Below are 12,885 nucleotides of genomic sequence, written 5' to 3'. Positions count from 1 at the left end.
ACTGGAGTTTCTGAACAGACATGTATCTAGTCACTTGCTCAAGCACAAGCAAACCAGCCACACAGGTAAGAGTGCTATTCTTTTCTTGGGAACTTAGCATTTGTTCAAAATCCAAAAACAAATTAAAAAAGTTGTAGAAATACTTAATCAAATAAGAACCTGTCATAATACAAAACATTTTTTGACCTTCTCCTCCTATGTCCTATTAGGACAACCAAAAATCACTGTATGTAAAGATTTTGAGGCGCAGCGGTCAGCAAGTGTACACCATTTATTTTTTTTGGCTGTCACAATGTTGCAGGAAGGCAATTTAACCACCAATGAGTCCTGTCAGATTCATGATGGCATATTGTGGCCCTTCTTGCCCATCGGCTACATTCTCATTTGTTGCATTGGTCTGCTCTGTAACACCGTCACCCTCTACATATTTTTCCTTCGGCGGCATACAGACTCTTCCATGGCCGTGTACATGTGGCACCTTGCCCTGGCGGACACCCTCCTGGTCATGTGTTTGCCCCTGCGAGTTTACTACCATAACAAAGAAGGTCCCTTCTACTTGTGCAAGGTGGTGGGCATCTTTTTCTACATCAACATGTATTCCAGCATCCTGTTCCTCAGCCTCATCAGTCTGGATCGCTATTTAAAAATCATCAAGCCTGTTTGGGTCTTTCGAATCCATAAGACGAAGTGGAGCCGCACGGCAAGCTACATCGTTTGGGTGATCCTCATTTTAGGATGTATTCCTTTTTTTTCAAGCAACAGTCAAAAACATCTGTGTGACAAGATTTGCTTCCACTTCCACAGCAAAGAACCTGTCAGTGGGACCATTAACCTGACAACACTGGTGCTCTTCCATGTTTTTTATGTAACCTTTCTTTGTTTTTACATGAAGATCACTAAGAAACTCAGCACTATGTCCATGGGTAATGGTGACCCTAAGGCACAGAGTCGCAAAAAGATGGTCATCATAAAGACTTTCTTAGTACCAGCCATTTTTACATTGTGTTTCTTGCCCTACCATGCAGTACGAATACCATACGTTCTGGCTCAGCTGAATGTGATCGGAGATCTTCATAGCCAACAATTGTTGCACATCTTAAATGAGAGTACTTTGCTATTGTCTGCTCTAAATAGTTGCCTAGACCCAATTATCTATTACTTCTTATCCAGTGCATACAGGAAAACAATACTTTGTGCCATTCGGGGCAAGTTTAAAATCATGCATGCTTCATACACAAGGAGAATCAGCATAAACCGTTGACTCGCTGAAATTTAGCATTAATGGATGACTTTTCCATTTGTAATTGTGAGGTTTACGTGAATCAACAAGTAAATTCAACAAGCTGAAAATAGTTCATTTTAAATGATGTATACTATTAGTCACAGTTTGTGTGCAAATAACTGAATTTGTTTTATATGATCATAAAATTAATGTTTATATTTACATACATATAAACTATATACTGTATATGTGTGCATGATGGTTTTGATTTGTTTAATATTTTTGATTACGGCATAATTGATTGCACTGATGCTTCTGTTTGTGATATCTCAAATTTTTGAGGACTACACTTTTATTCCGAAATGCAGAAAATAGCAGGGTTGCAGACCTATGCTCTAAAGCAGATGTGGGGAATCTTTTTGACTCACGAGCCACATCAAGTTTTTTTTTTTTTTTTTAGTATAAGTGCAGCATCAGTATACCACTGATTCTTGAGACATGGGACAAAACATGTCCAGCAATCTTAACTGCTATTAGGTTTAAAAATGAAAATATTTTCAATTGTAAATGTTATGAGGGATTAATAATATAATGTATTATTGAGGGAACACAAAACACTGGATAAAACATACCTATACATCATAATACTGTCACGGCCCTGCTGGTGTGCCCTGGTTGGCCACCAGATGTCACTGTGTGTGTTAGCACATGGCTTGTTGTTTGTTGTTGGTGCCATGTGCTCTCCTGTCTATTGTCTGACCCCGCCCTCCTTGTTATCTCATTATTGTTTCAGTTACTTCACCTGTGTCCTCCTCGTTTGGCTCCCCATATAGTCTCCTGGTGTCTGCAATCCTGTGCTGTTTTGTTGTTTAAATGTCGGATGTTTCATGTCGTGTGTGGGCTGTTTACTTGTGCTGTGGTTCTCTGCCTGCCTCCCTGCCTGTTTTTCCCCTTCGGGGTGGTTTTTGTTCATTTTTTGTTGATCTTTATTATTAAAAGACCCACTTTCCCCTGCACTTGAGTCCTCGCCTCATCTCTCGACCGTCCCGTGACAAATACAGTTTGTTTGTATTCTGATCATATGTGTTCTGTTAATTTTTGGATAATTTGTTAAGATGTTTAAATGTGAATATTAAGATCCCGGTGAATGTAAATAAATAGAGGTAACATCTAATTGTTTTATTTGTTCATTTAACTGTTTTTAAAAGTTACCTTGTTACCATAGCAGATGCACAGCAGACATGCTGTTCTGAAATGAGATAAAATAGATCATTTGTGTTCCAATAATCAAAATCATATCAAAATACTTAAATGTGAATCCTGAATAAAAGCTTTATAAACAGAAACATACTCACTGTTTGTTGTGTTTGTTTTAATACAGTAATTGATTGATTCAATGTATACGATAGTTAAAATAACTACAAATTCAGGTTTTCGTCACTACCGTCAGATGTGTCAACTCTGTGTCACCTCCGTGAGATGAATATTTTGATAATATTTGATTATGATTTTATATTTGTTGAGGAACTGTTGGTCACATGTGAAAACGTAATCTGGCTGCTAACACCAGAATGTGTTTTGAAATGTTAAAAACATCTTGCTTGATTGCAAAATAAGTGATGGCAAGGTAAAAAACACATTTTGATAAAAAAAGAGGGTAACACTTTAGAATAGGTGTAACGGGATTAGGTGATTGACAGCAGTGGTTGCCTATCAGCAAGTAGTACCTTCTATTTAAAGACCGATTGGCTGTTACCTGGGATGCGTCACGTCCGTTTTCCCCCTTTGGTTGCCTGTGTTGACGGTGGCTGTAGGTAAGCGTGCTATGTTTTAATAGGTGGTAATTTAGGAATTGTTAGGGTGTGCATAACCTGAAATCATTTTGTTGATCATAGTGCAGCTTTGTCTTCTGGTGCTGGTACCCTTTTCACGCTGCTTGGTGGAGCCGATGACTGTTCGCCTCTCGGGTATGTTTATGTTTGGCAGCTCGTTGTATAGGGCTAGTATGGTTGTGTGGGCTTAACATTTCTTTTCATATGCTAAAGTGGGCATGGTTTCCTGTGTCCCATTGTGCTGCTGGTGGGCATGAATGTGACAGATCCCTGCCTATAAAGCGTGCTATCTAGCGTGATATCCTGATGGTAAGTGTTTAACCGCAATTATAATTGGGAATGGGGATAATATGATTGGTAACGTCTCCTTTTGTGTTCGTTGTAGGATTCTCCCTCTCGTTCTATGCCGTGATTATCTACTGTTGACTTCGCGCTGTTAAAGCGCTGCTGCTTCTACAGCCGCGTAGACGTGATCATCGTTATTAATTAAAGGGGACTGCTAGTCTGATTCTTATCGTGCCGTTTTAGTGCCCTGCTTCACATCTTTGGCTTGTTGGGGAGACCTGATCAGCTCTTTTTGTTTGTATAAGAGAATACTGGCCTCTCTTTCTTTTGACTTAAACTATTTAATCTTTTGTTTTCTTTTGCTTTTAATTCTGTGGAAGTAAAGTTTGTTTTGTTTGGCTTGGTTGATTTTCTTTTTCTTTTCTTAATGTTTGTACCTGCGGGCGGCAGATCCTATTCCTATTTAGCACCCAAACTCTGGAACAAGCTACCTAACACTGTTCGGGAGGCAGACACACTCTGTCAGTTTAAATCTAGATTAAAGACCCATCTCTTTAGCCTGGCTTACACATAACACACTAATACGCTTCTATTATTCAAATCCGTTAAAGGATTGTTAGGCTGCATTAATTAGATCAACCGGAACAGGGAACGCTCCCCATAACACACGATGTACTCGTTACATCGTAAGTAGAATGGCATCTACGCTAATATTTGTCTGTTTCTTTCCTATTCTGTTTCTCAGTCCGTATCCGGTCAGATGGTGGATCAGCACCAAGAGATGATGTCTACAGCCCTGATCGTCAGCGGAGACCAGGACACCCAGATGACTCCCAGAGACATACCCCCAGTGAAAACCTCGATTGAATACAATAAAACTAAAAAAAAATTAAACAAAATAACTAAAATATAATAAAATACCTAACTACATAATACTACTATTGTTAGAAATTGCAACAAAATTAAAATAGAAATATAAACTTTTTAACTGCGGGTTTCGTCTGGTCAGAGGAGAACTGGCCCCCCGACTGAGCCTGGTTTCTCCCAAGGTTTTTTTTTCTCCATTCTGTCACAGAGGGAGTTTTGGTTCCTTGCCGCTGTCGCCTCTGGCTTGCTCAGTTGGGGACACTTAATTTCTAGCGATTATCGCAGATTTGATTTGATTGCACAGATAATATTTAAACTAAACTGAGCTAGACAATGACATCTCTGAATTCAATAATGAAATGCCGTTAACTGAAAATTGAAAATTGAGTGTTTAATCTTATCATTATACATTACTGACACTCTATCCTCTAATTTGATACTGTTAAGTGCTTTGACACAATCTGTATTGTTAAAAGCGCTATATAAATAAAGGTGACTTGACTTGACTTGTAAAACTAATTAAGTGGTTATAACTTGATGTATGTGACCACAACTCTACTTGTGTGCGATCATCTATTGAGTTCAAGTGGAGGACTTGCTTCATTAGTGAGGTCCATATTGCCATTTCAATGTTCATTTTTATAGTTTCTTAATTTCTTTTTGATTTATTGCAGGAGCTGGGGTCCCACGGGTGGACTGATCTTCCTCCTTGTGGTGGTGGTTCCTTATCGTGTGCGGTGTACACGTTGAGTGTTTGATAGTGTGATCAGACTGCACGGGTGTGAAGTGGGGTTTCTAGTGCCTCATGGGCTTTAGTGTCCAACATTTTATATCATCTCTGTATTAATAAACATTTGTATTTTTATATTTGACTCACATCTCTGGCCTAATTCTATGAGGGAACCGAACCTGTGTGCTTTACTCAATTTGAGTGGTTTGAGTATTTTCCCTGAGGTTAACTCCTAAGGTGACGTAGTCGGACTTTCTTAATAGTAAAACCTTGTGCTTGTGTCTCAAATTGCACTGCCCCGCCACATTCTGGCGTAGTCGGCAGGGTTCCCTCTTGTGTAGTACAGAGACGTAGGTTTTGTTTGTATTGGTTTTTCTTTGTTTTTTTCGTTAGGAACCAGACTGCGGCAGTCCCTCTTTGTGGCGGATCGGCACCAGTCAATTTTGAGTTTATATATTTGGGGTAAGAGCTTGTGCATTTTGCAGATATGGAGGATGAATTGCGTGAGTTAAGAGATTTGGTAGCTCAACTAAACGCGAATTATGAAAAGCTGCGGCAAGAGCCAGTGTCTGTTGCACAGCCGGGTCCATCTAATGTTTCTATTCCTGTGGCTGTAGATCCCCCACGTATTGGTGCATCGACAGTGGAGTGGTTTGTTTTCGTTCCTCGGGATTGTGAGTGCCCAAAGTTTAGTGGCCGGTCGGGCATTGGCATCAATGAGTGGGTGGAGGAGGCTCAGGCCTGTATGCGGCTTGACCATCTGTCTACAGCTGATCAGGCATTTTTCTTGTTTTATCATCTGGAGGGAGAGGCAAGGGAGGAAATTCGTTATCGGTCGAGGAATGAGAGGGAGGATCCGGATCACATTATTCAGGTATTGCGTGTACTGTACGGTTGTACAAAGTCTTACGTAACGCTGTAGGAGTCGTTCTTTTCCAGAAGTCAACAGGATGGGGAGACGTTGGTGGAGTTCTCCTTGGCCCTGATGAGTCTTCTGGAAAAAGTTCAAAGTCCGTCACCTCATGGCATGCCTAACGCTGAAATTTTGCTAAGAGACCAGTTTGTTGAGTATGTTAACGATTGTGCTCTTCAACGTGAACTTAAGCAATTAGTACGTCGTCAACCCACTGCAACATTGTTTGACATTCACAGCGAAGCCCTTCGTTGGGAAAGAGAGGGCATGCCTGGGGTGGGTGCGTGGTCGAAGTCAGTCTGTCCCATCCACTTATGGCATTCAATATGGGGTGCAAGGACCTCAGCGCATTAAGAGTAGTAGTGGTTAAGCAACATCAGAAATGAGTGAACTACGGGATATGCTTAGAAAGCAGCAACAACAATTGACCTATCGGTAAGCCCCTCTCCTCGAATGCAGACTAGCCAATGGCAGTCGAGTATCAGTTGCACGGGGAGCGGAACTCAAACATCTTTAGGTTTCAGCGCCATAGAGAAACATTGGAAGATCCGAAGCTCGCATCGGTTTTATGGGGTTTATGCTTCAAAAATGGAATCCTGAGAGGATGGGCAATATAATTTATTTTATTGCATTTCCTGAATCCAAACAAAACAGAGCAAAATGTCCCTAAGTATTCACCCCAATACAAACGAAGACAAAAATGTTCATTTTTGATGGTTCATTTCTGGTTGTCATACACTCATTAAGTTACAGTTTTCATCTGCTCAAGCAGAACGTTAATGCTATCTTGTGCTTTAGCAAGGTATCTCTGGCTAAAACTAGCTAATGTTAAAGTTAGTGAGTCCATGCTAACGTACAAACTTAAATAGCGGACTGTTCTCGCGTCTTGTACAGTGTAGGTCAAAAACACATAAACGAAGGTCTACATTTCAGTGCCTCTCCATATTAAACTGGTTAAATGTATATTAATTTAATCGTACCCTGCGATACATGAACAGTGTTGATCCTGCATGTTGTCATCCGCGATCGTGATGACCGACCGTAATATGAGACTTCTCCCGCTTGCATTGTGATCTATAAACCCTCGCTTCCAGTTACCCACCATATTTATTTTTAAATATTTTATAAATCCCTCCATGGAATATTTAATTCCCGTTTGGTGGCCTTCTGTGTCCAAAATTGTGCAAAAACATCGTGGGACAAGTTTTTCACAATGCTGCTGTCATTGAAAGACAGTGAGCAACTCCGTTTGTTTGTCCGAGGGAGCAACAGTAACTAAGGGGGGCGGGGCTTACTGATAGGTCAATTGAATCAGTTAACTCAAAGTATGGCGCAGCTTCAAAATCCCCAGTCACGTTCGCAATCATTTAAGGCTGTTTTAATTTGCAGAAGGTGTCGGCAACCTGGCCATTTTGCCAGAGATTGTGACGGGGAGCGGATATCTGTCCCACCATCAGCCCGTGTGAATTCTGCTTTAATGAGGGGTGGACAGCCATCGTCCGTGCAGCCGTCGGAAAACTAGTTCCCACCGAGCTGCAGGGCCACAGCTTGGTTGGGAAAAGGATAGGCTCCACAAACGTAACTTGTTCTGATTTTATGTCACACTTTATGTCTACTTGTCCACAGCTCATTGTATCTATGGGTGGGGTTCAGGTTCCATGGTGTCCACCATTACTGAGAGTTGGTTTGTGGCTAATTTTGGGTCGTAGGGTCAGGAACAGCTTAGATCGTGTCATTGGTTACAGCTTCGAGCTGCAAACGGCCTTTCAATTCCTTATATTGGTTATCTGGAATTAGACGTGGCGCTTTGTGGGCGAGTAGCTTTAGGTTGTGGCGTGCTGCTGGTCAGAGATCCTCCTGGTGGTGTGTGTACAGAAGTTCCTGGGGTGTTGGGCATGAACATCCTGAGCCGCTGCTACCGGGAGCTCTTTGGCCAGCATGGCACAGCTCTCTTTGACCTAACAGTGGTGTCACAGGCCCCTAATTCTGTTTTTCAGGCTTTACAACATTGCCATCAGGTTGACGTTCAGTCAGTTTCAGATTGCGGGGGGAGAGTCAAAGTGTGGGGACGTCGGGCTTGTCGCATCTCGGGTGGCACCATGAAATTGGTTGCTGCAACCTGTTCGGTGCAATATTTGAACGGTACAGTACTGTTTGAACCACAAGCTTCTGGTCTACCGGCAGGTTTGCTGGCCTCTCCTGCTCTCTTACAGGTGGATGGTGGTACAGTCTATGTGCCTATAGTTAATGTTGGTACTGTAGATGTAGTGTTGTACACTAGCACTGTCATTGGCACTGTGAATAAGGTTGATGTGATTAGTTTGCCCCCGGAGGTTGCAGAAGTTAAGACTGTTACAGCCAAGGTGAGTACATAGGTTGTGCAGGGTTCCCCTACTGTGCAGGAACATATAGCCACGTTAGACTTATCTGTGTTGTCAGAAGAAGAACAGGGTAAGGTCAGGGCATTATTGGAGAAGTATGAGCCTGTGTTCTCTATAAACGACGGGGATTTGGGATGTACTGATCTGATATCCCATGAGATCCCCTTGTTGGATGACGTCCCTGTTAGGCAGCGGTTCAGGCGTATTCCTCCATCCAAGTATGAGGTGGTAAAGGCACATATCAATCAATTGTTGGAGACTCAGGTAATTAGAGAGAGCTGCAGTCCCTATGCTTCACCCATTGTCCTAGTCAAAAAGAAGGACGGTAGCCTGCGCATGTGTGTGGACTACCGTCGCTTAAATTCAAAGACTAGGAAGGATGCGTTCCCTCTACCATGTATTGAGGAGACTTTGGACTCACTGGCTGGGGCCCGTTGGTTTTCTACCATGGACCTGGCCAGCTGGTACAATCAGGTACCTGTAGTTGAGGGGGACAAATCCAAAACTGCTTTTTGCACCCCGTTTGGCCTCTTTGAGTGGAACAGGATGCCATTTGGGTTGTGCAATGCCCCAAGCACCTTCCAACGATTGATGGAGCGGTTGTTTGGTGTTCAGCAGTGCCAGTCCCTCCTCTTATATCTTGATGATATTGTTGTATTTTCCTCCTCGGTGGATCAACATCTTGCTCGGATGGAGGTGGTCCTGAGCCGCTTGCAGGCCAAACTATCTAAGTGTGTTTTTTTTAAAAGGGAAGTGCATTATCTGGGGCATGTCATCTCTTCAGAAGGCATTTCTACTGACCCAGGAAAGTAGAAATGCCTACACAGGGCTGTAGAAGCAGTTGCGCAATGGCCTTGTCCCACCAGTGTTGCGGAGTTACGCTAATTTTTGGGATTTGCTAGCTATTACCGGCGGTTTGTGGAGGGGTTTGCCAAGTTGGCTGCCCCTCTTCACAGGTTGGTGGCTCAGCAAGCAAACCCAAAGCACCTAAAGCAGGGTGTTCAGGAGTTTGCTGAAGCCTGGTCCGCAGAATGTCAGGGTGGCTTTGAGGGGTTGAAAGGCAAGTTAACCACAGCCCCAGAGCTTGCCTATGCTGACTTTTCGCTACCTTGCATTTTAAAGGTGGATGCCAGTCATGGAGGACTAGGGGCAGTCCTTTCACAGGAGCAACAAGGCAAAGTGCGCCCTATAGCTTATGGCAGTCGCAGTCTTAGGCCCACTGAGCGCAATCCATCTAACTACAGCTCAATGAAACTGGAGTTTTTAGCGCTCAAGTGGGCCATGACTGAAAAGTTCAGGGAGTACTTGCTGGGCCATAAATGCGTGGTGTTTACTGACAACAACCCCCCTCAGCTACCTGACTTCTGCAAAGTTAGGTGCCATGGAGCAGCGATGGGCTGCCCAATTGGCATCATTTGATTTCGAGATCAAATATAGGTCAGGGAGAAGCAATCACAATGCTGATGCCTTGTCTCATCAAAACTTTTCGGGAACGGGAGTAGTACACGAGTTGTGTCCAGCTGTGGCTGTTCCGGTGGCATTGCAGCAAGCTGCCCAAGGTGGATTGGTGACCTGGGTCAACCAGGTTACCTCATTTCCTTGTACTTCGATTAGTGACATGGGTATTCAGCAGGTAGCAGACCCAGTAATAGGAGAGTTGTTGGTGTTCTGGAGGCGCAAGTTGCCCCCGAATCCCGAAGAGTGTAAGAAACTCTCCAGGTTGGCAGTTATTCTGCTCCGTCAATGGGACCACCTAGTGGAGACTGATGGAGTGCTCTATCGGCGTGTGTTTCGCTCAGATGGCGGAGAGGAAATCTTCCAGGTGTTATTGCCGGCAGTCAGGAAACATGATGTCTTGACCCAGCTTCACCTACAGCATGGGCACCAGGAGATAGAGCGTACATTCCAGCTAGTGTGCCAGCGTACACGTTGAGTGTTTGATAGTGTGATCGGACTGCATGGGTGTGTGTGCGTTCTTTGCACTGCATTCTTTGAATTGCACATTCTGGCAAATGTGGAGGGGCAGTGCAATTTGAGACACAAGCCCAAGGTTTTACTATTAACACCCTCTCAGGCTCAAATTAAGTTTAATTAACAGGAAAAATCAGATATTTAGGGAAAATTATTGTATGGGGTAGTAATATACAATTCTGACTTTTTTTTTTGAGAGACCTTCACATGCAATGTGTTCTGGGATGTTGCAGATTTGCAACATTTGCCCGGTGAGATAAATTAACACTGAAGACTGAATATGATCTGAACACTAACTTTATTTGTAAAAACAAAATTAGAAATAACTTTTGATCCCTTGACATCAAAAAATATGGAGAAAAACCTTAAATTCTCAGTCTGTCAGTTTGTTTGGTCCATAATACCACACCGACGTCTCAAATCCTCATTGAGAAGACCATGTCTGAATGTCACTTTTTCGTGTGGTAGTCCAAGAAACAATTTTTGTCCTTTGTAAAGCACAAAAGTACTTTGCACTTCAGGCAGGCCATTTGCGTGTAACCAGTCTTGCACAGTCTGCATCGTCCACGTTTATCAGCATGGATGGGAAAATGATCAAATCGGTCTAGTCTGACGTCAACCGATGGCGCAACGATCCTCTGAAGTGGAGGTGGAGGTGAGGCAGCTTGATGGGGTTCTGGAGCATCTTCCAATGACGGTCGTCCTCTTTTCCTGCTGTTCAAGTCAGCCTGTTTGCCAACCTTGATGAAGGCATCTGCAACTTGAGCACAGAAGACAAGAAGCGGCATATACTTCTTCTCCTGCTTCTGGGTGAGATGACGGCGGTAGAGGAGCCAGCCATTGACCACTGATAGGTCAATCAAGTAGTTCAAGATGCACAGATACCAACGACGTGGGCGGATTTCAATGTGATAGAGAGCAGCAAACATGTCTGCCAAGTCGACTCCTCCCATGTTGTTATTGTACATCTTGACAATGTGGGGTCTGTCCACTTCCACATATTCCTTCTTCTCTTTTGACCACCTTCTGCATCTATCAACAGGATCAGGGCCAATGAAGGATGATGCCAGTAACACTGCCTTGTTATCATACCACTTCACGATGGCCATCCCACTTGTCATTTCGTATTTCACGTCATGCGCACCACGCACAGCCTTTGACAGTTCCTTATAACTTTTGAGGGTACATCCACGAAGACGGTTACGATTGATTGTAGCAACTGTTAGAATTCCCATTTTCTTCAGTTCCACAATGACTTCAGGGGAAGTGAACCAATTGTCAAAGAAGCACTTGTAGTTTAGTCCTTTTGGAACTTCTGATACGAGACGAAGCACAACTTCCCCTGCAACACCAAGTCCACGCTCATTGGTCACAGTCCCTTTCCCAGTGTACACTTCAAAGTCATAGACTAGTCCAGTGACACCTGCACGAGTAAAGACCTTGATTCCCCATTTTTGCGGCTTGTTCTTGATATATTGTTTCATTCTAATCTTTCCTTTGAAGGGGATCATCTGCTCATCAATGGAGTGGTTTTCTTCCGGTTCAACTTTCAAACAGTTTGCACGAACTTTCTCAAGTACTGGTCGCACCTTGAACAATGGATCATATCCAGGCTCACCCTTTTGCTTCACATTGGTATTGTCGTTCATATGGATGTATGTTCGCAGATGATCAAATCGCTTACGTCCCATGACTGTTGCAATTGGGTCGTAGCGTGTTGTCGTGTGCCAGTACATACGGTACGATGTCATACGTACTATGGTCATCAAGATGTGTAAACCAACGAATTGCTCCATTTCAGAAGGGGTTGTTTTCAGTTCTGGGCAATTCTCATAACTGCATACAGGTTAGATTGGTACGAAATATGTTCAAACACGGATTTGTCCATGAACTGATCAAAATACCACTTTGGACTTGGTATTTCATTTGGTGGAGGTGAGAATGCAGGTCCTTGGAATGAACAGTCTATGTCAGCTGCTGAGGGTTCCCTCTGCCTCCAAGAAAACTCTTTGTTGACTGGAGCTGGGCCTGGCTGAGGTTCATCGTCATCTGGGACGTCAGTGTCACTGTCTGCATGTATGTTATGAATTTCAACATCAAGGTGGTTGGGATTAGCTCTTGCTGTTGCTGCCAGTGGCTCATCATCATCAAGGCTGGAGTCAGACTCGTATGCTTCAGGATCAAAATCTGGATCGTCAATTTCATCATCTGCAGTGGATTCTGTGTCAGATAAAGCCCCATCAGGAAGGCAAACCATCTCAATGACTTCCCTGACTGAAAGACGACTTGGTCGGCCTGCCATAACACATCACAAATCCTGCAAAGAGAGTATTCTGTAAGATAGTTTGCATTGAGTCAAACAAAGATCTATACTAATTTATGTGCCATGGAATTTAGGCTACATCAGTTTTCCTCACTGCACAGTCAAATGAAAATCGTATTACGCCATTGCATTTCATCAAATCTGCCTCTGATAGTTTATAACTTCACGCAAAATTATTTCATTTTCCTTAGGATATACCCTCAATGACAACTCAAAGTAATAAGAAAATAACCCTAGTATAAAATGTTGCTAAAAATATAGGCAAGCTAGTAGATAAAGTATGTGGCATCCATTGGTACCTGTCCGGCCACATGTTGCAAATCGGCAACATTGAAATAGAGCTGCCCGTGGGGAAAAACCC

The 12,885-nt window shown here is 43.1% G+C and overlaps 1 protein-coding gene and 1 pseudogene across 1 annotated transcript; one reads left to right on the top strand and one right to left on the bottom strand.

Moving 5' to 3' along the window:
• Positions 1-52: 52 nt before the first annotated feature.
• Positions 53-1,276, top strand: LOC131529282 (probable G-protein coupled receptor 34; annotated as a pseudogene).
• Positions 1,277-10,650: 9,374 nt separating this feature from the next.
• On the bottom strand, positions 10,651-11,952 carry LOC131529078 (piggyBac transposable element-derived protein 2). The gene has a single exon (XM_058758593.1). The coding sequence runs from the start codon at positions 11,950-11,952 to the stop codon at positions 10,651-10,653; it is 1,302 nt and encodes a 433-aa protein (XP_058614576.1).
• Positions 11,953-12,885: the final 933 nt, after the last annotated feature.

This window comes from Onychostoma macrolepis, chromosome 21, assembly GCF_012432095.1.
Source record: "Onychostoma macrolepis isolate SWU-2019 chromosome 21, ASM1243209v1, whole genome shotgun sequence".
Lineage (NCBI taxonomy): Eukaryota > Metazoa > Chordata > Actinopteri > Cypriniformes > Cyprinidae > Onychostoma > Onychostoma macrolepis.
Note: the sequence above shows the minus strand (reverse complement) of the source record. Positions and strands in the feature narration are given on the sequence as shown.

Bases quoted from the DNA above. Each gene is read 5' to 3' on its own strand.
- LOC131529078 (XM_058758593.1), bottom strand. From the start codon at position 11,952: ATGACATCGTACCGTATGTACTGGCACACGACAACACGCTACGACCCA.